At 47.0% G+C, this 27,101-nt stretch overlaps 1 protein-coding gene across 1 annotated transcript in view; it reads right to left on the minus strand.

Annotated features, from left to right (window-relative positions):
• PSMD2 (proteasome 26S subunit, non-ATPase 2) overlaps nucleotides 1-18,089 on the minus strand; it is a 153,010-nt gene extending 134,921 nt beyond the window's left edge. Inside the window, exons 1-4 of the mRNA XM_029617179.1 lie at nucleotides 17,936-18,089; nucleotides 5,132-5,188; nucleotides 4,067-4,231; nucleotides 1,643-1,764 (exon numbers count right to left, since the gene is read on the minus strand). Coding sequence (XP_029473039.1) covers nucleotides 1,643-1,764; nucleotides 4,067-4,231; nucleotides 5,132-5,188; nucleotides 17,936-18,064 — 473 coding nt within the window. The 5' untranslated portion in view covers nucleotides 18,065-18,089. The remainder of the gene's footprint in view (nucleotides 1-1,642; nucleotides 1,765-4,066; nucleotides 4,232-5,131; nucleotides 5,189-17,935) is intronic.
• Between the last annotated feature and the right edge of the window lie 9,012 nt (nucleotides 18,090-27,101).

Here is a 27,101-nt window from a genome sequence, read left to right on the forward strand (position 1 = left end):
GAATGGAAAGAAGAAAAAAAACTCTATGCACACAGAAATTCTATAAGGCAACTAAAAACCATAAAAGAAAGCTCATACTGCTGGGAGACTCAGTCACCCAAGGCAACAATTTGGGAATTCTTTTCAAGGCGAAAACCTATAGTTAAATGCCTTCCACGATCCTCAGCTGGCAGAAATGCCAATAGTCAATGCAATCAGTAAAGAAAGTAAGGACTCTGACGTTAACATTATTGTCCATCTGGAAACCAATGACCTTACTAGAAACAGCATCCAAGTGGCAGAAAGATTTCCAGACTCTGGAGAAGCAGTTTAGGAACATGGCAAAGACTACTGCCTTTTCAGAAGCGCTATCTGTTCATGGAAAGGGAAACGAGAGGTTAAGTCATATAGAAACATAGAAATTATGGCAGAAAAGGACCAAATGATCGCCCCAGTCTGCCCAGCAAGGCCCTGGTGCCTCAATGGTTGGCAACACCTTCCTGGCAGCAACCAAAGGAACATTTTGGGCCACTCCCTTATCCAGCATCCTAGAGGCAGCCTCCTGAGGCACCTCTCCCAGCCGGGCAAAGGCACCAAAGGCCTGATGCAAACAAATTCTAGGGAAAAGTCCCCCCAGGGCCCCATGTCTACTTGCCTCCCCCATCAAGGGTTCCACTAGGGATATGGCTGGCACTAAAGTCAGGGGCACACAGCGCTTCCCCCAGAGTCTGAGCCCAGTCGTGCAGGAGAATCCAAAACGGTCACAGTCTCTGGCGGCCATGTGCCAAACCACAGGTCAGATCTGTCAGAGCACGGTGAGTCACTAAATGACGTGGGAGGGGAGGCGGGAGCCAGGTCAACCACAGAGCAATCGCTGTTTCTTCCCCATACAATTGCACGCCAAGCATATCGGCACCTTACGACCCCGCAGGCCTCACAGCACTGAACTCCTCGGGCAGATTTGTCCATTATTCCCTCAGCGCGAACTCCTCTGCTGATAAGGCCTCTCACCTCTTCCTCCCCCCACACTGCCTGCCGGAGAGCTGGCCACGTTCACAGCACATCTATCTGCTTCCCTCTGCAGCTCCCAACACAAACACCATTTTTTGGTTTGGTTTTTTTTTTTTTTTTAAGTACTGCAGGACTACCGTGCGGGAAAAGGGGAGGAGAGAGAGGAGAGAACCAGAACAAAAGGAAAGCAAGGCAAGGAGGAAACAAGATTAAAAATCTCCTCTCAGAAGAAGAAAAAAACCCAAAAAGACCACTTATCTGAACCTTTCCCCCTCCAGAGCTGCTCCTCGCTCAGGCTCAACCAACCATCCCTGCAAGGGCTCGTACTGCTATCCTAAACCAGTGGCCTGGCCCAGGGGTCAGAGCTGAGATCCAATGCCAAGCTGCTGCACCAACCCAGTCCTACTATTTGCTGAAGGCAGAAAATACTGGATCTCTGCTGCTAATACCACCTCCTCAATCAGTGCTTTCTGCCTCCATTTGCTGGTGGGGGAAATAACCCACTTGTCAAGGGCTAGTCCAGCGAGTTGTTTGTTTTTTTGAATGCATGATTTTGTTTTATTGACATACGTCTGTTACGTGATGTGATAAACTGTATATAGGCAGAAATAAAAGTAAGACAGGAGACCCCCCCCCTCTGCCATTTCCTTACCTTACATATTCATGGCCCCATGATGCCAGCTCCTCCTGGGATCCCAGCAGCCGGTACTTCAGACACTCTCTTTCCCCACTCATCGTCATGGCCAATACTGAAATGATGTCCGCAGAGAATCGCTGGAAAGCAAATCAAGGAGGAGGACTTTACTACTCAGGGTCTGAAGAGCTGATGAAGCATGGCAGTCAGGTTTACAACCTTCTGGATATGCTGAAGAAAAACCGTTTTTCATCTTAGAACCACTTGCTGTGCTGCTAAGAAGGAATAGCAGAATATTATAGCAAATTTGTAAACATTTTAAATAGGTCAGGAGTTTTTCCTGTTGGATACAGATGCACCGGGTATTTGAGAGCAAAAAATCTCTGGCATACAAATCAGGTGTCCCTTCAGTGAGCACCACTGTAAAGCAGAGGATCCTAAATATGGCCCACAGGCCAGACTCGCCTGCAAAGTTTGTTCTGACAGACTACCACATTTTTCCTTCTGCAAACAGAATTCGGCCCATGGAGGGGTTTTTTTTTTCCCACTCATGCGCAGAAGTGACAGAATAGCTAGCGAGATCCTCAGTCCTCGCCAGCAGCAGAAAAAAACAAGGGCAAGCTCAAGAGGATTCATGAGAGGAGCTCAATGCATGCGAGTAAGAGCTTCCAGACTAGGATGTATGGAGAGGCAGCCATTAATCTCCTTGCTTCATTTTTTCACCGTGTAGGTTCCCAGCCTTGCGTTCTCCCATTCAACACAACAGCTGTGCTCACCAGACCTGAAAGATGCTTCTGCACATATTCTGAGACACCCTTCTTGCTGGCATTACCACTATCAATAAAAGGCTCTTCAGCCCCCAGGGTCGCCTTGATAAGGCAGTTGCATGCCTATGCTGACAAGGGATCTGGATATTCCCTTATCTGGATGACTAGTTATTAGTATCCCCGGCGAGGGATCTCTCCCAACTCATACTCAGTTAACGATTCACTGGCTTCAGTCCCTGGGTTTTGTCATTCCCTTCTACAATCCATTCAGCAGATTCAATTAATTGAAGCTCAAACAGATACCACACTAACAAAACGCTTTCTGCAAAATGATGAAGTTACTAGAAAAGTCATCAACATCCAGAGACCAGTGTTCTTAGGACTCCTAGCAGCAGCAGCAGCTATTCACATACCTGCACATGCATCACCTGCAACAGGGAGTCAGAAGCCAATGGAACCAGCTATCAAGTACTCAGAGGTATTTTGGAGCCTTGTTGAGGTGGCCCATCAGGTGTGTAAGCTGGAAAGATCCTACATTTACAAACTGTTTGATGAGCAGACAGTTCCATGTTGTGAGAGACAAGCTGAGAAGTCCTGATGTTTTTCAATGTCAGTTCTACTTTACTTTAACAAGAACTTCAAGTTCCAGCATGCAAACAGCCCTACAGATGCACTGAGGTAAGCGCAGGACTGGCTTTAGCTTGGGCCTCATTATCTTAGAACTATCAGAAAGCAAAGCTGACCTACGGAATTCTGCCATCCTAGGTGGCATCCAAATTCAGATGCTCCTACCCCCGTGACCTTCAACGAGACGGCCCGGGAACCGCAGCATTCTCTTCCTCCTCCATGCCTGATTTGGCTCAAAGTCCCAATGCACAGAGAAGACAGGAGGGGAAGGAAGAAAGGCAGCAGAAGTGAAGGCCTGCCTGGACATTTCTACCACCCTGGGCAGTCTTCTGTGCTTCTCTAATAGGCATCAGCCTTGTAAGAAAATATTTGAGAGACTCATCAAGAGTGCCAGCAGGAGTCAACTGGCCCGTGCTGCTGAAGACAAGCGCCAGCGGGGAGAGCGGAAGTGAGATGGAAGGAAGGCGAGTGAGAGAGAGGACAGGAAGGAATGTGCAAATCCCCCCATCACCACACCTCAGGCAGCAGATACAAGGGAAAGGGAAGGCAGGCAGCAGGGTTACCAACTTCTGAGAAATATAAAGAGATTGCTATCTGCCACAACTTCAGGAACCCTGTTCTCTGCCTCTTCCCTTTCCCAACATTTCAAATAATGAAAGGGCCAGACCAGCTCCTGCTGAGCTCTCCTGGTGCCATGAACTCTACAACATGGCCCTTCCTTTGATATAAAGCACAGGAAAAATAAGGAAAACCGCTTCTCAGTAACATTTTTTTATTTACACTCAGCCATCCCTTTGGAGAATGTCAGGTCGCAGGCTGGGGGAGAGCGCAGGAGTGCTTCTAACGTCTGGCGTTGCTCCTTTGGCAAGAGGCACTATCTAGTCCTCAGGTTTCACTGCTTTCCAGCATGGGAAGGCATAGCCTGTAGCCTCTCCTCTGTCTGCAACTCACCAAACAAAAGCTGTATGGCTTGTGAGCAACAGTGAAATGCTCCGACACAGGAAATAGCACTTTGACCAGAGAAGTCACTAACCCTCTAGCAGCCTACCTTGTTCTCTCCGGGAGCCATGTTTTCATAAATTTCTTTCAGTTTGCCATAGTGAGGCCTCAGGAATTTTAGGGGCTTGGGAACAGAGGTCATGGAGGTGGTGGAGGAACGGATCTGCCTGCGAAGCTCTTCCAGCGCTGGTTGATACAGGGATGTATCCTTTTCCTTAAAAAAAAAAAAAGAAAGATAAAATCTGGTTTCAATGGCAGATTAAGAATTGCTATTTCTAAGGTCCTCAACATGCTTCAAAGTATACCAATTCCCGATTTCATAATCAGTGTATTAATTTAATTTTCACTTTAGCAATTTGCTGTGCTTGTGTCAATCTATGTTTTCGAATTACTTTACTGCATTGTGTTTTATTTTTTGCATTTTAATCCTAATTTTGCAGTATCATTTGTATAAATGTATGCTCTGAATTATTGTATTCTACTGCATTTTGCTGTACCTGGTAAACGCCATGAATGAAATGTTTAATACATGAAATAAATGTCTGCCCCACATATATTATCAGAACCCTTTCTAAAGTGAGTCACTGAAATTCCCCAACCCAGCAATTGGGTGGCAGAAGCAAAATATCCTCTAGATCTAGTGCTATCCACTGCCAGCCCTCGAGGGCCACCAACGGGTCAGGTTTTCAGGACACATGCATGAGACTGGAGACAGATCTGCATGCACATTCAACAAGGATATCCTGTTCTGACTTTACCTATTACCATGATAATGTTTTTATTCATTAATTGATGGCTGAAAGATTTCATTATTTTATCTTGGCAAAATGGACTAGAGAGAAGTAGGCTTCAACTTTTTGTTTTGCTGCATGAAACACACTGGTCTAATTCCTAAATGGTAAGCAAAGAAGCTCTCCTACACCAAATAATCTGAAAGTCTTTGTACTGCTGCTGAAAATAAATTCACTATATGCAAGAGAGAATCTGCCTAACGAAACTGATTATGTTACTTCTTTACAGATTGAGTTCATTTAAATCCCATTGCCTTATTTCAACAAAAGTAAAGTCTTTAGAGAGATTTGAAGGTAATCCCTCTAATAGCAGGAACACTCACCCCTAACCTCTCCACCAGCATCTCCAGTTCATCCTGCAACTGCTTGTCTTCTTCCGACTGGAAAACATGAAGAGATAAGACACGCTCACTCCTCTGTAACAGGACATTAACTCTTTCCTCAGTCTTCTTCAGACTGGAAAAAGGGCACAATAAGGTATTCATAAGATAAGACGTGCTCACTCCTCTGTAATAGGACATTAACTCGCTCTTCATTCTAGGCAGAGCTTACTTATAACATCCTTGAGTGCAGCCAAAAAGCAGGAGCATAGCAAGAAAAACACCTTCCAGTGGTCTTTGAACCAGGATTGCGTTCTCAGCTTCTGGCTGCCCAAGGTGAACCATTAAGGATTAATTACTTTCTTTTGGCTCTTCTAAGTCTTTTTCTCTGACACGTTTGAGCAGTACATACCAATGTCAAGCCTATAGTAATATTAGTAGACAGCTTTCCATTATCACAAAAAGAATGACCAATAAAACAGGAGTCTACTAAGGTGGCCTTCATGTACTCTTCCACCTTCATGTCCATACTCCCCCCAAAACATCAGCCTGACCCTCCAACCTCCATCCCGCCACCACCCAACACTAGCCTGATCCACATCTCTCCAACCTCCATCCTCCTGCTCCATTATCAGCTGATCCATACCCATCCGGTCTCCCACCGCCCATCAACCTAATCCACACCTAGCTAACCTCCCTTGTCCAATCAGTCTTGTAGATCTCAAAGGCCTTAATTTGGCAGCTGACACCATCATGGCACTAACATGCCCCTCCAAGACTAGGCATAACAAAAGGAGATTAAATCTGCTAACCAATTAGAAATGCAGCACTTTATCACTGCACTCCAGGCCTATTATGATCAAAAGAAACAAAGAGTGGATTTCTATGGACTTTAGTTTGCTCTTCTTGCAATGCACAGAATGAAAAGCCCTTTCACCTGGTGCAGATATGGCATGGAAGGAGAACTGAAATCCACGAGCACCTTAGGCAATTTGGGATACATGCAAAGTACCACATGTCATGATACAGAATCAAGTCACTAAAGCCTAAACAGCCAACACCAAAAATGGGACCTTCCAGGTCAGCCACTAAAGCCCACAAGAGGCTTTTCTTCAGCGGAGTCAGAACCCCAGATATGCCAAAGCACTGAGGCAGCCTGACAAGAAACATCAACTAAACCAAGTCCTACATGATCATGAAAAGTAGGTATTTACCTGTAACAGGTGTTCTCAGAGGACAGCAGGATGTCAGTCCTCACACATGGGTGACATCATCGGATGGAGCCTGGCCTAGAACTTTGATCTCAAAGAATCTAGAACTTTCAAACAGGCCCTACTGAGCATGTGCAGCTGTAGTCATCCCCTGCCCGCTGGGCAGTGTCCCTCAGTCCATGATACAGCTAATACACGGAGAAAACAACTCCCAAGGGAGGCGGGTGGGTTTTGAGAGAACTGACATCTTGCGTCCTCAGAGAACACCTGTTACAGGTAAGCAACTCTGTTTCCTCCGAGGACAAGCAGGTGGCAGTCCTCACACATGGGTGAATCCCAAGCTACAGGCTGCCCTCACAGGACAAAGCAGGGACCACCACAGTGAAGCATAGAAATGATGGAAGAAAAGGACCAAATGGTCTGTCCAGTCTGCCCACCAAGTTTATGGTAATATCTGCTGTGCCATGTAGGTTATCCCCATGCTTAGTTTCCCACACTGTAAAAGTCAGGGCTCTCGTTGGTTGCTGGTTAAATCCAATTCCCTGTTACGCTCTGCCATTGAAGCAGAGAGCAATGTTGCAGTTGCATCAAAGTATCAGGCTTCTTGGTTAAGGATAGGAACCACCACATCAGCAAGTTCCCCCCATGCACTCTTTTCTTCATTTCCATCGTCTCTCATTTGCCTGTGAGGCAGCCAACCCAAAACAGGTCTAGGTGGGAAAAAAAAAAAAAGAGTCGAGATTCTATAAAAGAAAACCATAGAATAGACAGACAAATTCCCCAATGCATAGCTGAGGCGCCCAAGGCAGGAAAGTGCAGGAGGGAAGTTCTGGAAGCTAAATTTAGGCTCTTAGGTAGGAAGCTGAAATCCAGAACCTCCGGGGTAGAATTCTCTGAAATGCTCCCTGTTCCACGCGCAGGTCCCTAGAGGCAGGCAGAGCTCTGGAGTCTCAATGCGTGGATGAGACGATGGTGCAGGGAAGAGGGTTTTAGGTTTGTTAGGATCTGGGCTTCATTTTGGGGAGGGGGGGGGGGGGGGACACCTTTTCTGAAAGGATGGGCTCCATCTTAATCAGAATGGAACCAGGCTGCAGGCACAAAGCTTTAAAGGAAAATTAGTTCTTACCTGTTAATTTTCGTTCCTGTAGTACCACGGATCAGTCCAGACTGTGGGTTGAGCCTCCTTTCCAGCAGGTGGAGACAGACTAAAACTGAAAGGACATCCTATATGAGGACAGCACCTAATCCTGTAACCCTTCAGTATAACCATTGTCAAAGCAGAAAAATAACAAAACCCAAATAGGATCAAGCAAGTAACCATAAAGCTCAATGGAGCAACAGCAGAACAATGTAAGAAACATGGTATACCTATACGCTCTTGCATATACTTGGTATGAAAGAACAACCAAGGCTTCCGGTGTAATTGCTCAGTATTCTTGCAAAGAATGAAGTATCAAAATCTGCAAATCTGCAAGAACAAGCTTAGAGAGGACAGAAAAGAAAGGCAAACAGGGAAGGGCGTCTGGACTGATCCGTGGTACTACAGGAACGAAAATTAACAGGTAAAAACTAATTTTCCTTTCCCTGTACATCCAGACTGTGGGATGTACCAAAGCTTCCCTAAACCGGGTGGGACCGAGACAGTCCCGCTCGAAGCACTTGTAGCCCAAAAGAACCAAGAAGTGGAGCCTGCACATCCAGACGGTAGTGGCGAGCAAAAGTATGAAGGGACATCCATGTGGCTGCCCTGCAAATCTCTTGCGGGGAGACCAATTGACTCTCCGCCCAGGAAGAAGCTTGAGAAAGTAGCGAATGAGCATTTAGGCCCTCCAGAACCGCCTGACCTTGGCGAAGATAGGCAGAGGAAATGGCCTCCTTCAACCACCGCATAATAGTGGTCTTAGAAGCTGGTTTGCCCCGATTGGGACCACTCCAGAGGACAAAAAGAAAAGGAAATTATCAGGTAAGTAGTAAGTTCTCATTTTTTTTAGTGTCCAGTTAGATGAATCCAGAACAAGTGGGATGTAACCAAGCTACTCCCAAACAGAGTGGGAGGCTGCCCACGATCCAGACAAAACCGCACGCGCAAAGGCAGTGTCCTCCTGGGCCTGAACATCCAATCAATAATACCTGGAAAATGTGTCTAAGGAAGACCACATTGCAGCTTGGCAAATGTCAATGGGAGAAAACAATCTAACTTCTGCCCATGACACCGCCTGAGCCCGAGTGGAATGAGCCCAAACTTGACTAGGCAACTGTTTCCCAGCATCCACATATGCAGCCGTGACTACCTCCTTAAACCAAAGAGCTATTGTAGCCCACTAGGTTGGTTCTCCCTGCTTAGTACCACCATGGAGGATAAACAGGTGATCAGACTTCCGCAAAAGCTCAGTAACCGCCAGATACCTCACAATATGTCTCTTGACATCCAAGGGCCACAACAGACGACACTCCTCTGCTTCCCTCTCTTTATCCAGAGACGACAGGGAGATGGTCTGATTCAAGTGAAACTCAGTGACCATCTTCGGTAAAAAGGAAGGAACTGTTCACAGCTGGACCACCCCTGGAGTCACCTGGAAAAATTACTCTTGACAAGACAAGGCCTGCAGTTTGGAAACCCTACACACTGAACAAATTGCCACAAGGAACACTGTTTTCAAAGTCAGCAACCACAAGGACAGAATTTGTAGCAGTCTAATCGTAGGGCTTGCCAAAAAAAAATCCAAGACCAAATTAAGACTCCATAGGGGCACTGGAAATTGCAAGGGAGGACGAAGATGTTTCACTCCTTTCAGAAAACAGGCCACATCAGTATGAGCCGACAAGAACCCACCATTTACCTGACTCCTGAAACAGGCGAGAGCTGCTACTTGTACCTTTAAGGAATTAAGAGCCAAGCCTTTATTCAAGCCATCCTGCAAAAATTCCAAAATAAGCGGAACTTTTGACCAAGGAAGGAAGAGCACTTCGATATGTACACCAGGCCTCAAACACTCTCCAAGCTAGCACATAGGCCAAGGAAGTGGAGAACTATCTAGCTCTTAGCTAGCTGGAAATCTCTGCTGCAGAGTATCCAAGCTTCAGCAAGCAAGCCTGTTCAAGGGCCAAAACATGAGACAAAATTGAGTCGGATCTTCATGAATGACAGGTCCCTGCTTTAACAGATTCCCAAGCGCTGGAAGTTGAAGAGGCGAATCCACCAGAAGCCTCCACAGATCTGCATCCCATGGTCTCCTGGGCCAATTTGGAGCAAAAAGAGCACCAACCCCCTGTGGCGTTCGATCCCTTGAATCAATCTGCCTAACATGGACCATGGAAGAAAGGCATACAGCAATTTGTCTTCTGACCACTCCTGCACCAGGGAAATCAATCCCCAATGACTTCGGATATCTTCCTTGGCTGAAGAATTGCGGAAATTTCGCGTTGCACAAAGTCGTCAACAGGTCCAATAACGGGAAACCTCAGCGATCCCAAATCATTTGAAAACACCTTGTCTGACAACACCCATTCTCCTGGGTCTAGACTCTCTCTGCTGAGAAAGTCTGCTCTAATGTTGTCTTTGTCTTCAATATGCAAAGCTGAGATCAACTGGAGATGCACCTCTGCCCATTCCATAAATTGATCTATTTCCAGCAATAGATGCTGGTTCTTGGTACCTCCCTGCCAATTAATGTAAGCTATGGTTGTTGCATTGTCAGACATTATTCGGACCGATTGACCTTGCAGCCTGTTGCCAAACTGCAAACAAGCCAACCGGACAGCCCTGGCTTCCAGCCCTTTGATGTTCCAAAGAGACTCTTCTTGTTGCGTCCGTCGGTCTCAGATGGCTTCAACCCTTGTGCCTCACATTTTTCTCTGCTCTCCCTGCTAGCCTTGGGAAGATGGCTGCCGCTGCGTCTGCAAGCCGTGTCCTCCGGCGTCCCCAGAACTGCTATGGCAAAACCTCACGCCATGTTTTTCCTAAGGGCCTCCTAGGGTGCTTGCGCACACGCCACCCACGTCTTTATCCACGTCATGGCGGGAACCTCGGGGGCGTCCCCCTCGAGTGACGTCACACCATCCGGGTATTTAGCCTAACCTTGTTTGCTAGCTCGTTGAGTTAGCAAGGATTGGACTTGTCCGGTCTAAGCTACTCTGCCGCTTCCTTGCTGCCCCTGGAAGCCCTCTCTGCCCTTCAGGGTATACTCTAAACTGGGGACCCGCTCCTCAGGGGCCCTCTGCTTTCTTTCAGGTGCCTTACTGGGATCAGGTACTCGCTCCTCGAGGGCCTGCTCTCCCTGCATCGGTGCTTGTTACCATCGACTTCTGCCTGGTGGAATCAAACCTTACAGCTACCATCTAGTGAGTAATCTAATTCTCAGTCTGTCTCATCGACAGCTCTGCTGTGCTGGGAAACCTACACCTGGATATCCCTATACCATCTTGGTGAGACAGGTTCCCTCTGCCGATGGTCCCTGGACTGCTACCTCTGGATCAACTCACTACTGCCACCTCTGGTGGTATACATCAGCTGTACAATAAAAGACAAAACTGTGTTTTAGCATCCTGAGTCTAGCCCAGTACTGTGGCTCCCCACAGGGCTCCTCCCCGTGGGCGTGGTCATCTCCCACAGTACCCAAGAATCCACTCAAACACCTCAAAACCATAACACTTCTGCACTCCAGTGCCATCAGCTCCTTACAGTGAGCTCCCCAACCTGGGAGACTGGCATCCGCTGTCAGTACTAACCAGTCCAGTGGGAACAAGGAGACTCTCTTCCATAGATGATCCACCTGCAGCCACCACTGCAGTTAGGAGACCACCTCCATCGGCAGGTAGAGCCGAATCAAATAGTCCTGAGACTGCAGATTCCATCGAGACAGCAGGGAGCACTGAAGAGGATGCATATGTACCCTCACCCAAGGTACCACTTCCAAGGTCATTAAACCAAGGACCTGCAGGTAAGACCATACAGTCAGGCACAGGATGTTCAACAACAGACTGATTTGAGCTGGCAACTTCTAAATTCGAGCTTCCAGCAGGAACACCATGCCTTGCTGCATGCTGAACCAAACCCACAGGTATTAAAGTGACTGAGTAGGCTGAAAGCTGCTCTTGGCCAGGTTCACCAAGTTCCCGCAACAGGGAAATCACCTTGCAAGTTACCAGGCGGCTCTCTTCCAGCGACTTGGCACGAATCAGCCAGTCATCCAAATACGGGTGTACCAGGATCCCATCCTCTCTCAACCCTGCTGCTACTATCACCATCACCTTGGAAAAGGGCCTGGGAGCAGTGGCCAGACCAAAGGACAGCACCCGAAACTGAAAGCGGTCCCACAACTACGAAGCACAGGAAGCACTGATGCTCTAGTCGGATGGGAATGTGAAAATATGCCTCGGACAGATCCAGAGAGGTCAGAAATTCCCCTGACTGCACAGCCTTTATCACAAGAGTGCAATGTTTCCGTGCGAAAATGCCTCACTCACAGATGACGGTTGACGTCTTTGAGGTACAAGATGGGACGAAAAGGAGCTCTCCTTTCTTTGGCACAACGAAATAAATAGAATATTGCCCCGTGTTTTCTTGAGACACAGGCACTGGGACCACAGCCCTCAAACTGAGGAGCCTTGTCAATTTAACCTCCACCGCCTGCTTCTTCTGCGGGGAGCGGCATGGAGACGTCATGAACACATCCTGAGGAATACTGCAAAACCCCATTGCATAACCTTCTCTTATCACTTCCAGGACCCACTAATCAGACGTGATCTTGACCATTTCTGATAAAAGAGAGAGGCGACCCCCTATCTCCTGTATACAGAGACTTAAGAAGTTTTACTGATCAGGTCTTCCTCCTGTCCAATCTTGGAGCTCGGCACGCCATTCTGACGTTCATCTCGAGATATATATATATATATATACACACATACACACACACACATACATACATACATACATATACACACACACACTGGAGCTCAACCTTCCCTGGCTGACCACAGAGGTCTCCAGCTGCGCTGGGGGGGGGGGGGGGCGAAGAGAGCATCTGCCGTCACCACCTCGCTCGGCTCCCTGCACCCTCTGCCTTTTAGCCTTTCACCAGCAAAACCATCTATAGGACCAAGGGAAACCTCTGAGGGACCACGGAAATCACCTCAGGAAATATCAACTGGGGGAGGGACCATTTGGTATCATCACAAGAGAGCGGGGCATTGATTTTCTTTCCTGAAATCTCCTTTTTAAAATTGAAGCAATCTCCAGTGGGGAGATGTACATCCACCATCTGCTGAAGACTAAGAATACTGGCGGGCTGAGGTCACTGCAGGGTTATATTTACTGTGACGTCAGCTTGCTCCATCTCCATCTATTGGTAGGAGTGCATAACACAATTGTTCTGGATTCATCTAACTGGATGCTAGAAAAAAAAGCTCGATTCTGACAGAAGGGAAAAAACTACCCTTAGAAGAGGAACAGTATTGAGCTCAAAAACACCTTTTCTGTTAAAATTACCAAACAGCACCAAGGAGACTGACTTCAACAAGATTCAGAGATGCCTTATGAGGCTTGAGAAGAAGAGAGGTCAGATCTCGTCAAAATTAAATTCAGGTTCCATGTTGAGTAGATCTTCCACAGCAGCAGACTTACATTTTAAACTCGCTAGAAGAAAGTAAGTATCCCATCTGGGAGAGCAGCAAGATATCTTGTATAACAGTGTCCCTTCCAGAAAGCCAATGCTGTCCTCGGAGAGACTTAAGTTATATCTTCATCCACGTTTCCCTAGCGGAAGAACAAGCTTGAAGAAATGGATCCCTCAAAGGGAAATATTGCCACCTCTGTAAACTGGATTCACAGAGGCGCCAAGCTACTTCTGATCCACTAATGGCCTTCTTCATGCCACTGAAGGCTGTAACCCTCATTATGTAGACTAGTTCTTTCATAGCAAAGGTTGTAAACCCTATAAGAATCTTTCCATTCTCTTTTACAACCTAGAAGAATCCTCTGCCTGGAGGAAGGATAAAGGAGAACCTTTGCTTGCACTTTCAGAACACAGTCTAGGGCAGTGGTTCTCAACCTTTTTTCAATCAGGACACACCTGACAGATGGTTCTCACACGAGTGACACACTGAACACATGACCCTCAAGGGGCTAAACGTAAACATGCATTCTGCATCCACAGGATCCTCCTCGCCTCGCCCCCCCCCCTCAACAATGGACGTAGAGCAAAACTAGGACATTCCCTGTACAATTCACCACACACAAAAAGATGTTCTAGTCATCTCACCAACAGCAAAACAAACACCCTCTACTATCAAGCACAATAGCCATCCTTATGAAAAGGCAATAATGTACCACCAATGCATGTCTTATTGAGAAAACAACAAATAAGACCAACACAAATGCTTACATGCTAGTAGAATACCTCCCCTCTGTTATACACACAAAACTGACCTTCACCAAGTACAGAAATACCACAAATTACAAACATGGAGACAGAAACTGGAATGGAAACCCCAAAAAAGCCACTCTGCATTCTGTGCAAAATTGGAGAAATGGAAACAAAAATACAGCACTTACGAAAAACCCAAGATCTGCAATAATGCACACAAACTAATCCGCACAAAGTTACACCTACATTACGGAACACACACAAACAGTAATAACCCCATCTATGAAAAGGCAATACTACAAATATTAAACCAGGCCCAAAACAATAACACACCTCCTATTAGGAAAACAGAAAGAGCCAAGCTGCTATAATCCCCACATTGAAATAATTCTAAAGCTATACTAATAAGTGTTTCAAAACAGCTAATGAATAGAATTTAAAAACTCAAACAAAATGTATTAAAAATTTTTCAAACACCAATAAAATATTTCAAAATTAATTTAGAAAGCCACCTTTACCTTTCCTATCCAGCAGTTCTCCTATACCTTATCCTTGCAGGCCAACAGCACACACCAGCAGCAGCAATAGATGGCAAAGCTCTGTCCACACGGTCCTCTTCCTTAGAGCTGACAACCAGTCTCCAACCCACACACCCCCCCATCACCTCCCTGACTGGTCTCTGTCTCCCACACACACAACCAGTCACCTCCCTGACCTCTCTCTCAATCACACACATGCTCTCTTACATACATGCTGTCAGTTGGTTTCGGGAGCTAACTCTGCTCACTCTCGTCGCTGTCTGTTCTTCATTTTGGTCTGGGCCGTGTTTCTACTGCTATTTTATACAGCATGGTCTTCTCTTCTTCCCACATGCCCCACTGTACATCACTTCCTGTTCCGGGCCATGGGGACAAGAAGAAATGGCCATACCGCTGTTACCAGCTTTCACTGATACTACTGCCATTCCTGCACAGATGGAATGGCAGCAGTGGAAGAATATGCATCTCTCGCTGTGATGAACAAGAGAGGGAAGCACACCCAGGGCAATGGGCTTCAACCAGTATCATTAACCAAGCATTCAATTCTTGACATAGTAACATAGTAATGACGGCAGAAAAAGACCAAAATGGTCCATCCAGTCTGCCCAGCAAGCTTCCCAAGGTAGTAACTGCTGCTCCGTGCAGGTTACCCCCACGTTTCTGATAAGGATAGTACCTGTTCCCATTGCAGAAATGAGCCCGCAGATTAAAACCTATAAGCATTAAAATTTCTGATACCTTTTTTCCCCCAAGGTAGATTTATATATTGAAAGTGGATGCCTGGAATGCCCTTCCGAAGGAAGTGGTGAAGACCAGAACTGTGAAGGACTTCAAAGGGGCGTGGGATAAACACTGTGGATCCATAAAATCAAGAGGCCGTCAATAAAGAGTGGGAGGCTCGCCAGAATGACGGCTACTGCCTGGAGATAATACCCTTATTCAATAAACATACACATGGTTACTGTGACTCCAACATCACTCTAAGCTACAACAGCAAGAGGAAATGTGGAAAAAAGGATTCGCACTCACAAAGTGGGGAGTAGCTGGCTTGTTACGGCGGTTACTACCCCAAACCAAATAAGCCTGATACTTCACTTTCAATACATATCCAGCATAGCTCTCTGCTTCAACGGCAGGGGAGAAGAAAAACTGATACTTCACGCATAGCTCTCTGCTTCAACGGCAGGGGAGAAGAAAAACTGATACTTCACGCATATCCAGCATAGCTCTCTGCTTCAACGGCAGGGGAGAAGAAAAACTGATACTTCACGCATATCCAGCATAGCTCTCTGCTTCAACGGCAGGGGAGAAGAAAAAAGGATTCGCACTCACAAAGCGGGGAGTAGCTGGCTTGTTACGGCGGTTACTACCCCAAACCAAATAAGCCTGATACTTCACTTTCAATGCATATCCTGCTTCAACCGCAGGGGAGAAGAAAAACTGATACTTCACGCATATCCAGCATAGCTCTCTACTTCAAAGGCAGGGGAGAAGAAAAACTGATACTACACGCATATCCAGCATAGCTCCCTGCTTCAACGGCAGGGGAGAAGAAAAACAACCAATAAGGGCTGAATAACACAGTCTGGGTAAAACAAATAAACATGGGTGTAGCTTGCTTATTGCGGCGGTTACTACCCCTACTACCCCTAACTAATCAAGCTTGATATTTCACTTGGTTGCAGCTCCATCACTGCTCTCTACATTAATGGTGGGGGTGGAAGGGAAATAGAACCAAAGAGCTAAGAGAAACAGACAAGTATGAGAAAAAAATGTGAAGCTTGCTGGGCAGACTGGATGGGCCGTTTGGTCTTCTTCTGCCGTCATTTCTATGTTTCTATGAAAGCTTATATACTCAAAATTTTTTTTTTTTGAGAAATAAATAGTTAATATGCAAGGTGACTGTGTAAAAACTGCAGGAGGATCTACAAACACTGGAATGACTAATCAGGGGGCAAATGGAATTTAAGAGAAACAAATGCAAAGTGATGCGCATTGAGAAAAGAAAACCAAGCTACCAGTACCCAAGTGCTGAGGTTCACTCTGGGAAAATATCAAGAAAGGAACCTTGGCGTTACTATGGACCATATCCTGAAAATAGTACAGCAGCCGCTAAAAAAGCAACTCATGATAGGTGCAATTTTGAAAGATGTCAATGAGGGAAGGGTTCAGCATTATTATGTAGTACGATGATGGCTTTGTATTCTGCGATTTTATATATTGTAAAGCATTTCACGCAGGTTCTGTTTAAAGATAAAGACATCGGCCTCTGGTACAAGTACAGCGGGAGTACTGCATGCAGTTCTGGTCACCCCCATCTCAAAAAGAATGTGATGGAACTCCAGAAGATACAGGAAGAAAAGCCTGGGGGAGGCCAAATACTAGTACCAAGAGCATACAACAAAACATTCTCTTTGCAATTTCAAGACCAATGCAAGGAGCTCTCACCGTAATGAGCAAGAATAGTCCTGGGGGAATTCTGAGCTACTGCGGAGCATAGAATTTGCGCAGAATTCCCCCCTGTGCAGAAAATGGCAGAGAAGACCCTAGCATGCCATGAACAGAGCGAGTGAAAATGAAGGTCCCAGCACGCCATGGGACGCACTCCATTCGCAGCGAAGATGAAGGCCCTGGCGCGCCGTTCACGGCAAAAATGAAGGCCCCCCCTGGGACACACGCCACTCGTAGTGCAAATGAAGGCCCCAGTGAGAGTGAATGTGTGTGAATGAATGTGAGAGGAGAGGGGTGTGAGAAAAGGGAAGAAGTGTGATAGAGAGGGGAGGGGGTGAGAGAGAGCAAGGGGTGAGAGAGCATGGGAGATGGGGGGGGGGGGATGCTTGAGAGTGGGTGCCAGAGAGAGGGAGCCTATGTGAGGAGATTGTGAAGGTGTGTGTATGTGTGTGAGAGATTGGAAGCTGGTGGGTATCAAAAAGGAATCATGTATATTTGAGGGTGCTAGCTTGTGTATGTATGAGACAGAGTCTGTGTGGAGGGGTGTGTGAGAAACAGACATAGGTAGCCTGTGTGAGGAAGTATGGGTGAGATACAAAGGGAACTTGTGTGAGTGTGTATGCAAGAAAGAGGGACCCTGTATGAGGAGATGTGTAAGTGCGAGAGAGTGAGGGAGCCTGTATGAGAGTGTGTGTATGTGTATTAGAGAGAGGGAGCATGTGTGTGAGAGATAGAGGGAGCCTGTGTCAGGGGCAGTACAGAGAACGGGATCAAACTCTGGGACTGGCGATAGAGTGGAAGGGGTTGAGCCTAGAGGTGGAGGGGAGAGATACTGGCAGGTGGAGGAGTTGGGGCCTGAGAGGGCAAAGTAGTCAGGGGAGTAGGGAGAGCGAGTGGAAGGGACACTCTTACAGTGAATTTCTAGGGAAATTCAGCTCAAAATATTTAAAATTCTGCAGCTCTAAGTAATAACTTTTTTCTGTATTAATTTAAAATTTAATTACTCAAAGACTCATGTAAATTGTGTTATTTTGACCAATATAAAGTTTGCAGAATTTAAAGTTTTTTTGCGCAGAACTCCCCCAGGAGTAAAGTAAGGAACACCACTGCCTAGTCTCCCCCCCCGCGGCCTAGCTGTCAGGGCGCCCTACGCTTGCACTAGCGTGACTCAGCTAACAGGGGCCGGTCCGCAACGGCCTCCCCCCCTCCTCGGGACCCCCAGGTCCCAGCTCCCGCTCTCACCAGCTCCTGCTCCTCCTTGCGCTCCTTGTTGCCGGCTGCTGGCAGCCCATCCTCCCCCGAGGCCGGCAGCGATTGCGGCTTCCCCCGGTTCCCGTCCTCCATGTCTGTGACCCGTTCCGCCTCGCGCATGCACAGTAGCAAAAGTTGCGCCCGCTAGGAGGCGGGGCGCCCGGCGCCAGCACCAATCGAATGGGCCGCCTGATGACGTCATTGCCCAGCCGTCATCATCCTGCGCGAGCCCTGTGACGTTGTGGCGCATGCCGGCGGCGCTGGTGAGCGTGCTGGTTAAAGAAGGTGCGCGGGGGCCCGCGTGCCTCAAAGACCCCTGCGGCAATCCGAGAATAAATCAATAAACTAAATAAGTGCCACCAGGGATCAAAGAGGAAGGTTACTGGGTTTTTGGTGGCAGATATGGAATATTTGTTCGCATAGTTCCATAGTGAGTGAGCAGTTTACTGGGATACAACCTATAGTAAGATGTTTACCGACCAGTATTTTCTGTGTACTAAAAACAGTCCAAACGCAATGGCACAAATTCACTCTAAATAATGAAAATTGAAATGCGCATCGTATTGTACGTAGCATCTTCACGTGATGTGCTTGAATTCAAGAAGTCAAATGTTGTGATATTAATGTCTGCGTCAGAGGAACATAAACCTCCACATCTGCAGTTATCTTTTTTTTTTTTACAGCATTTGCTATAATCTCCAGATCCTCTTTCACAGACATGTAATCTATTATATTCATTTAACAGAAATCCTCAGATGGGCTGCAAATCGGGACTGAAATAAAGCAGTGCTTCATTTAAGAGGGGAGTTGACAAGTTAGGTTAAAGATGAGTTCGCTTAAGCAGAGGCCCCCAAATCGACAAATACCTTGCAGACTGTCACCAGGAAAGGAAAAATGAATAGACGTTCAGGAGGAGTTCGGACAAGTGCAGGTTACCCAAGAGCTGCGTCTGGAGCTAATAATCAGACCGATACAGAACAGTGCACTCCCTTATGGGCCGATACATTGGACGCACTAGCTTTACCCCTTATTCACGGGCCGATACAGTAAAAACGCGGGAGAGCATTTTTTACTTTTTTTTTTTTTTATTATTTTAAACTTTCTGGACCTCCGACTTAATATCGCCATGATATTAAGTCGGAGGGTGCACAGAAAAGCAGTTTTTACTCCCGTCAATCGGGAGAGAATTCCATAAAGTGGGTCCAGCAACGGAGAAAGCACATTCACGAGTTGTATGTAAACGTGCTATTTTTGAGAGGGAATCTCAAGTAGGTCACGTTGAGAAGACCGCAGGGCTCTTGTTGGCACTATATACTTAGAAGGTTTTCATCCCCCGTTTCTATCCTTCTCTCAGGTGCCATTTTAATACCCCAGGTGATTCACAAACTTCAAATGTCCACACTGGGGCCATAGTACCATCACATGTGGTGCCTTACAGAGTGTGAGGAAGATTGTCACACACTGTTTATGTATAAACTCACACACCTATACTACAATCACTATCCTGTGTATGTTGGTGGCCTTCCATATTCCCTGTGGGTGGTGTCTCTGTTGGTTTTATAGGAAAGACAGACCAGACATCTGTCAGGGACATTTGCATTCACACCATGAGGTATGGAATTAGCAGGTAGCACAGGTGTGGCACCTCTTATATAATCTCCTCAAGGTTGGCAGACCGCTACACACCAGTTGCATTTGCTGGGTTTTGAGCACATGGCATGCAATGCTTCCAATACACACATGTGATGTAGTAGTTCAGAACAGTTGACTTTCTTAATGGTACATAGAGGCAGCACATATACTGGCCTACAACAAGGTGATAGGAACTTAGGGTACACAAATCAACCTTAAAGGCTCAGTAAAGGTAAAGGCAATCTTATACAGTATTATTGGGTGATGTGTATTGCCATTCACATCCTGAAGTTACAAAGCTCTGATTGAAGCCACAGCAGATTCTGGGTACAGTTGCAGGACGTGACTTCTCATCCCTGTTGCCATTCTCAACATGCCAGCAGAGAGGAGGTACAACGATGCCTTATGTGCAACCCGGTGTGTCATAGAAAGCACCTTCGGACTTCTCAAAAGTTGTTTTCGCTGTCTGGACAAGACAGGTGGAGCATTAATGTACGCAGCGTACATTAAAGCTCCACCTTCCTATTTTTCCCTATTGGGTGCAGCACCCAATAGGGAAAAATAACCCATGCTATAATTACACAATGTTGGGTTCCATATTAGGTGCTACAACCCAAGAAAGAGATCTAGGTGTCATAGTGGATAACGCATTGAAATCGTCGGTTCAGTGTGCTGCGGCAGTCAAAAAAGCAAACAGAATGTTGGGAATTATTAGAAAGGGAATGGTGAATAAAACAGAAAATGTCATAATACCTCTATCGCTCCATGGTGAGACCCCACCTTGAATACTGTGTACAATTCTGGTCGCCGCATCTCAAAAAAGATATAATTGCGATGGAGAAGGTACAGAGAAGAGCAACCAAAATGATAAGGGGAATGGAACAGCTCCCCTATGAGGAAAGACTAAAGAGGTTAGGACTTTTCAGCTTGGAGAAGAGACGACTGAGGGGGGATATGATAGAGGTGTTTAAAATCATGAGAGGTCTAGAACAGGTAGATGTGAATCGGTTATTTACTCTTTCGGATAGTAGAAAGACTAGGGGGCACTCCATGAAGTTAGCATGGGGCACATGTAAAACTAATCGGAGACAGTTCTTTTTTACTCAACGCACAATTAAACTCTGGAATTTGTTGCCAGAGGATGTGGTTAGTGCAGTTAGTTTAGCTGTGTTTAAAAAAGGATTGGATAAGTTCTTGGAGGAGAAGTCCATTACCTGCTATTAAGTTCACCTAGAGAATAGCCACTGCCATTAGCAATGGTTACATGGAATAGACTTAGTTTTTGGGTACTTGCCAGGTTCTTGTGGCCTGGATTGGCCACTGTTGGAAACAGGATGCTGGGCTTGATGGACTCTTGGTCTGACCCAGTATGGCATGTTCTTATGTTCTTAAAATGGCAAAGATAGTACTGCTCTGCTGTTTATTCCATAATCTCTCTCTACGCCATGGAGAACCAATGGAGATATGTCCAGATCTTCCCCCAGATCTACCAGGTCACCCTGCAGGACGCCAGGAGAGCTCACTGAAGGACAGCCAGCTTCGGCAAAACCTTATAGAACGCTACTTTGCATGATAGGCCTCTCGTACAAATTCCCCTTCCATGGGAGGAAATTCAGAAGCATGATTGCTGTTCATCTCCATGCTGCTACCTATCTTTCGCACACTGCTATCATGTGTAGGTCACTGTCAAACAGAAAACACGTAAGCATACTTAACATTTTTGTTCACAAAGCACCACTACACTGGACTACAAAAATGGTGCTGCAAGTTAAGATAACATCAAAGACATTTACTGCCACCATGAGTTCTTCATGATAGTTACACTAAAAGAGGCAGGTGTTGGCCAAATCTTTGTGGCCTAGCTAGCATGGTGTGCCTTGCTAGCCCTCCCCAGTGGACCGCATCCTCGCTCACAAGTATGTCACATTGGCCCACCTATGTGCTGCCACTACAGCTTCTCCTGGAGCATCGAGAGCATGAGCTATGGAAATGCTATAAATGGTAAATAACTGTGAGAGTTAAGAACACACATGTGAAAGGTACAGGTACATAGTTAAAGGTTTCACTGACCGAATAGGCTGCTTACAGCCTTATTCTAAGGTGCTGAAAGTTGTGTATGTGGGGTGCTACAGCTGTATTGTGTCTGTTTACTGATACACGGCCATGGCCACACAGAGGTCACAACACAGCCTTGTCACTTAATGCAAAATGAATTGCAATTACATCCACATTGACAGCACATGTTGATCCGGTCCATGCATGCAGGTATTGTTATGGTTTATTAGTGTGTGGACCCTGGGTCGAGGTGAGAGGTGTCACCACCCACAGGGAGGAGCCCTGTGAGCCTCACCATCGGGAGGGGTGGTCCCAGCAGATGTCAGAGACAGCTGTGGAACAGAGTCTTTATTAGACAGATAGAAGAACACAGCCCTGCAGAGCGGGAGTGCAGGAGAAGTGGTGATGTCAGAGTAGAGGGGTATACCCGGAGGGGATACCTCAGAGAAGGAGATCCGGTAGTGGCCAGCAGGGCCGGGTACGCCGAGGAAGTCTCTTGGTAGTGATGACAGGTCGCGTGGCCTGCAGTGCAGGTACACCGAAGGAGTCTCTCAGTAGTGACGATATGGTAGCGACCAGCAGCACAGGAAATAACCAGGTAGTGTCTCCGTCGTGATCATACGGTAGTGGCTTACAGCACAGGATACACAGAGGGATTCCCCACATAGATGGTATGGTGGAGGTCCGAGGCACAGGAACACGGAGAGGGTCCTGGAGGGGAAGCGGTAGTGGCCTGCAGGGCAGGGTACACCGGAGTAGCTCCTACTAGAGAGAATGCGGTAGTGGCCCGAGGAACGGGGTACACTGGAGAGGATCTCACAAGAGTTGGTAGAGCAGATCCATGGGGTTAGGTACTCACTGAAGGGAAGTTCCAGGAAGGGTCCCGAGGAGCGGGACAGGCAGCAATCCACGGCAGAAGGCTCGAGGAGCAGTTAGCCAGTGTTATTGCTTGTAAAGTTTTGGGTGGACCCTTCAACACCATGGCTGCTGACCAAACCCACGGGGGGAAGTCCTGTGAGGGGCCACAGGTCAGGCTCAGCTTTAGGACACACAACACAGAATTATCTTTTATTAAGCAGAGTTGAGAAGCCACCAGAGGTGGCAGTAGTGAGTAGAGATGAAGCCCACTTGAGCTTGTAGTCCCTCAGGACACTGGAACAGTGATCCCTCAATGGCTGTGCTGTAGTGGAGAGAAACTGAGATAGTGAGTATAGTGGAGCATACACAGGGTTCTGGTACAGAGCCTCGCTGGTTGATTACTCACACAGCAGTTTCTCCTTGAGGGTAACACAGAAGCTAGAGTAGAGGCAGGCCCTCGAGGATCGATTACCTGGTTCCAGGGAACAGCTCTGAGAGAATATAGATGGTAACTCACTGATGGTGTAAGCAGCGGGATCTTCCAAGCAGAAGTGAGCTCAGACAGTGATTCCAGGAACATGGGCTTTCGAGGAGCGAGTACCGGTTCCAGACAGTGACCTGAAAGAAAAGAGAGAGGCCCCCGAGGAGCGGGTACCCCGAATAGAGTAAGTCCAATAATGGAAAGGCAGAGTAGCTAGGTACGGAGAGCAAATCCCATCCGTAAGGAGTCCCTTGCTAACTTGATTAGCTAGCAGTAGTGTAGGCTTTTGTATCCGGGATGCGTGACGTCATCACAGGGGGCGCCCCTGAGGTTCGCGCCAAAGAAAGCATAAGAAGCAGGGCTGCGCGGTGCACTCGCCCTATGGTAGCTGAACAACATGGGATGCAGTGCCCAAGCCGAACTGGGGATGCCGGAGAGGACGGCAGGCAGACGCCGCGGCAGCCAAATGTCCATCAACCGCGGGAGGAGTCGCAAAAAAGGTAAGGAGGGCGGAGTGGAGACGTCAGGCAGCAACAGTCGTAACAGCCAGAGATTAGGAAGGGCCCCCGAGGAGCGGGTACCCAAGGCGTCTCACTCCAAAAGCAGGAACAGGAAGTCCGTGAGAGCGGATTCAGCAATGAGGGAACTTCTTGCTAACTCCTCGATAGGCAGGGCCAGTCAGGTTAAGTACAGCAGAGGGAAGACATCATCAGGAGGGGACACCCCCGAGGTTCCCACCATGACGTGTACAAGAGTGACCCTTGCACGTGCGCCTATGTGATTCCTGGGGCAAGATGGCGGTCAGCAGCGCCCACGCTGTCCCAAGAACGCCAGGCAGGTCGGCAATCGCTGGCAGAGGCCGCCGTTCTCCCCAATACTAACAAGGCAGCAAAGAAAGAGGTGAGCATTAGTGGTCGCAGCCGTCTGCGACCAACGGGTGTAACAGGTAGTACTAGTCTTGGTTAGCCATGTCACACCTATAGGCTAATCACATGAAATGCCTGCATGTTATGGCTTCCAAGCCAGCACAGGATTAACAGTAACAAAGAGTGAATATATATTTAGCAAGAGTTATGTACACATTTATTTATTTAACCGTTTTTCTATACCGACATTAGTAGGCACATCATGTCAGTTTACATAAAACTCTAGATTGGAAAGGTACAAAGAACAGGGAGCAGGGGAAATGGGACAACTAGTGGAAACTTGTGCAACAGAGGTTGTTACAGTATAGGGAGGCTATAAAGGGAGCCTGAAAATCAAACTAGATAGTTAACAATTTAGTAGGATAACTGGTAACTGATAGGTAACAAAAATTATAACAAAAAATAATTAAACAATTTAGTAAGATAACTGTTAACTAAGGAATAACAGAGAGGTAACTGATAGGTAATTGGTAGAGACGGGGTCAACAATTGGCGGCAATGTGGGGGGCATGCAAAAGTCTAATCAGGGTAAGCCTGGTGGAAGAGCTAGGTCTTGAGCATTTTTATTTTAATTTGAAGGGGCAGGGTTCTAGGTGGAGGTTGGCGGGTAGGGTATTCCATCGAGTGGGTCCAGCAATTGATAGGGCGCGGTCCCTAGTTGAGGTGAGGTGGGCGCTTTTAAGTGGTGGGATGTGCAGAGTGCCTTTGAGGTTTGCTTTGGTTGGGCAGGATGATTGGATGAGAGGATGGCTTGTATAACCGTTCTGAGATTGTGGGTGTGGAGTAAGGGTTTCAGTTTTTTTTATAATATTTAGCTTGTAGAATCCTTCTTTTAAGACAGAGTTGATATGTTATTTTAGGTTTAGGTTTTTATCAATTAATACACCCAAGTTTCTTACTGGGGGCTGAGAGGCGAAGGAGCTGTTGGCTGGGTAGTCAGTAGGTGAGAGCTTGTGCATTTGGTGGTTGTGAATGAGGAGTAGTTCGGTTTTTGATGAATTTAGCGCGAGGTGGAGATTAGTGAGTAAGGAGTTGATGGAAGAGAGGCATTTCTCCCAGTATTTTAGCATGGCGTTGATGGAATCTTGAATAGGTATGATGACTTGTACATCATCTGCGTAGATGTAGAATTTAAGGCTGAGTTTGGAGAGAAGCTGGCATAGGGGCAGGAGGTATATGTTAAAAAGGGTGGACGAGAGGGAGGAGCCTTGGGGGACTCCCTGGGTGAGGGGGAGGTGTGTGGATTCTCATTTTCCTAGTTTAACAGAGAATTTTCTGTTCTCAAGGTATGATTTAAACCAGAGAAGGGCTGCACCAGATATGCCGATGTCAGTCGTGAAAGGAGGAGATTGTGCCTTATCGTGTCGAAAGCCGTGGAGATGTCAAGGAAAGCAATGATGTAGCTGTGACCTTGGTCTAGGCCAATAAAGAGGGCATCAGTGAGTGAGAGTAGGAGTGTTTCTGTGCTGAGATTTTTTCGAAAACCAAATTGGGAAGGGTGGAGAATGTTATTATCTTCGAGGTATTCCATGAGCTGCGAGTTAACTACCTTTTCCATAATTTTTGTGATGAAGGGGAGGTTTGAGATAGGGCGATAATTGGCTGGGTCTTTGGGGTCGAAAGATGTTTTTTTCAGCAGCGGTTTGACAACTGCATACTTTACTGAGTCAGGGACCGCTCCGGTAGAGAGGGAGCAGTTGATGATGTCTGCGATAGGTTTGGCAATGGTGTTGGGGATGGTTAGGAGTGTTTTGGTAGGAATGGTGTCAGAAGGGTGGGTGGCAGGTTTGATCTTTTTGAGGATGGACTCGACTTCCTTGGAAGAGGTGAGATCGATGGAGTCTAGAGTGGCTAGCGGCGGTGTGGTGGGGGGGGGGGGGGGGGGGGGGGGGGGGGCAAGGGGTGGGGTGTGTTAGGGAAGCAGAGAATGATGTTTGTTATTTTGTTGTGGAAAAACAGGGCAAGTTCCTCACATTTACTGCTGGTTTCGCTGTTGACTATCGGATTGGGGGTGGATTTGGTAAGGGTGGCAACGTATGCGAAAAGGGCTTTGGGATTGTACATGTATGCATGTATCTTGGCGGCATAGTGGTCACGTTTAGTTTTTAGGATGGAGAGTCGGTAAGCGTGTAGTGTTGATTTGTATGAGGCAGCATGTTGTTGTGAGGGTTTTTTGCGCCAGGTTCTCTCTTTCTGTCTGAGGTTTTTCTTCATTTGATGCAGCTCTGTGGTGTACCAGGGTTTGTTATGTTTTTGTGCAGGGTGTTGGTTGCAGGTGGTGAGGGGACATAGTTTGTTGGCTATATCTAGGGTGATGTTGTTCCAGGAGGACAGGGCAGCTTCAGGATTGGAGCAGTCTAAGTTGGACATGGATTCTGAGAGTGTGGATGAAAGTTCATCAGTGGAGCATGACTTTCTAAATGAGAATGAGTTAGTTTGAGGAGGCTCACAGGTGGTGGGGATGTTTATGGTGAGGGGGACCTCAATAAGTGAGTGGTCTGACCAAGGTACTGGGGTGCAAGAAGCTGGGGACGGTGATTGGACGCAGGAGTTAATGAAGATAAGGTCCAAAGTGTGTCCTGCTTTGTGTGTGGGGGCGGAGATGACCTGGGAGAATCCTATGGCTTGAAGTGAATCTTCTGGTTTCGACTCCTGGACTTGCTTTCGACCATTCTCTGGCTCCGACCCCTGGACCGGCTTCCGACCATTCTTCTGGCTTAGTCCCACGGACCGACTTCGGACCCTTCTCCAAAGAGCTACACTTCAATCTACTTTGACCTGCTGGAGGTGCCTGCATCCAGATCTTCTTCAGTCTCCTGGGAGTCTCCTAAGTCCCAGCAGCCGGGTTCCTACTGGGGGAATCACAAGCTTCCAGGGTGAAGTCTTCATTTCCACTTCCACATCACCAGGCCTCACCTTCCGACGGTAGGGAACTAGAGAGTTTACTCTCCTAGGTAGCGCTAACTCTACCTCAGACCAAGGGTTCACTGCCAGATCCATACAACAGTAAGGTGTGTTTGAACCTCCTGCTTCAACTGTCCCCTGACACGTATTGTTACTCAGAAATAAAGAAGTCATATACATGCTAGGAATTTGTTCCTTATGCATCAATGACATTAATGCAGTGCTGGTGAATGCACATATGTATGACCATTTAACATATGCTGATTATTATCCTTTTACATACACCAAGAATCTCTTACAG

This window comes from Rhinatrema bivittatum, chromosome 9 (assembly GCF_901001135.1).
Source record: "Rhinatrema bivittatum chromosome 9, aRhiBiv1.1, whole genome shotgun sequence".
NCBI classification, from domain to species: domain Eukaryota; kingdom Metazoa; phylum Chordata; class Amphibia; order Gymnophiona; family Rhinatrematidae; genus Rhinatrema; species Rhinatrema bivittatum.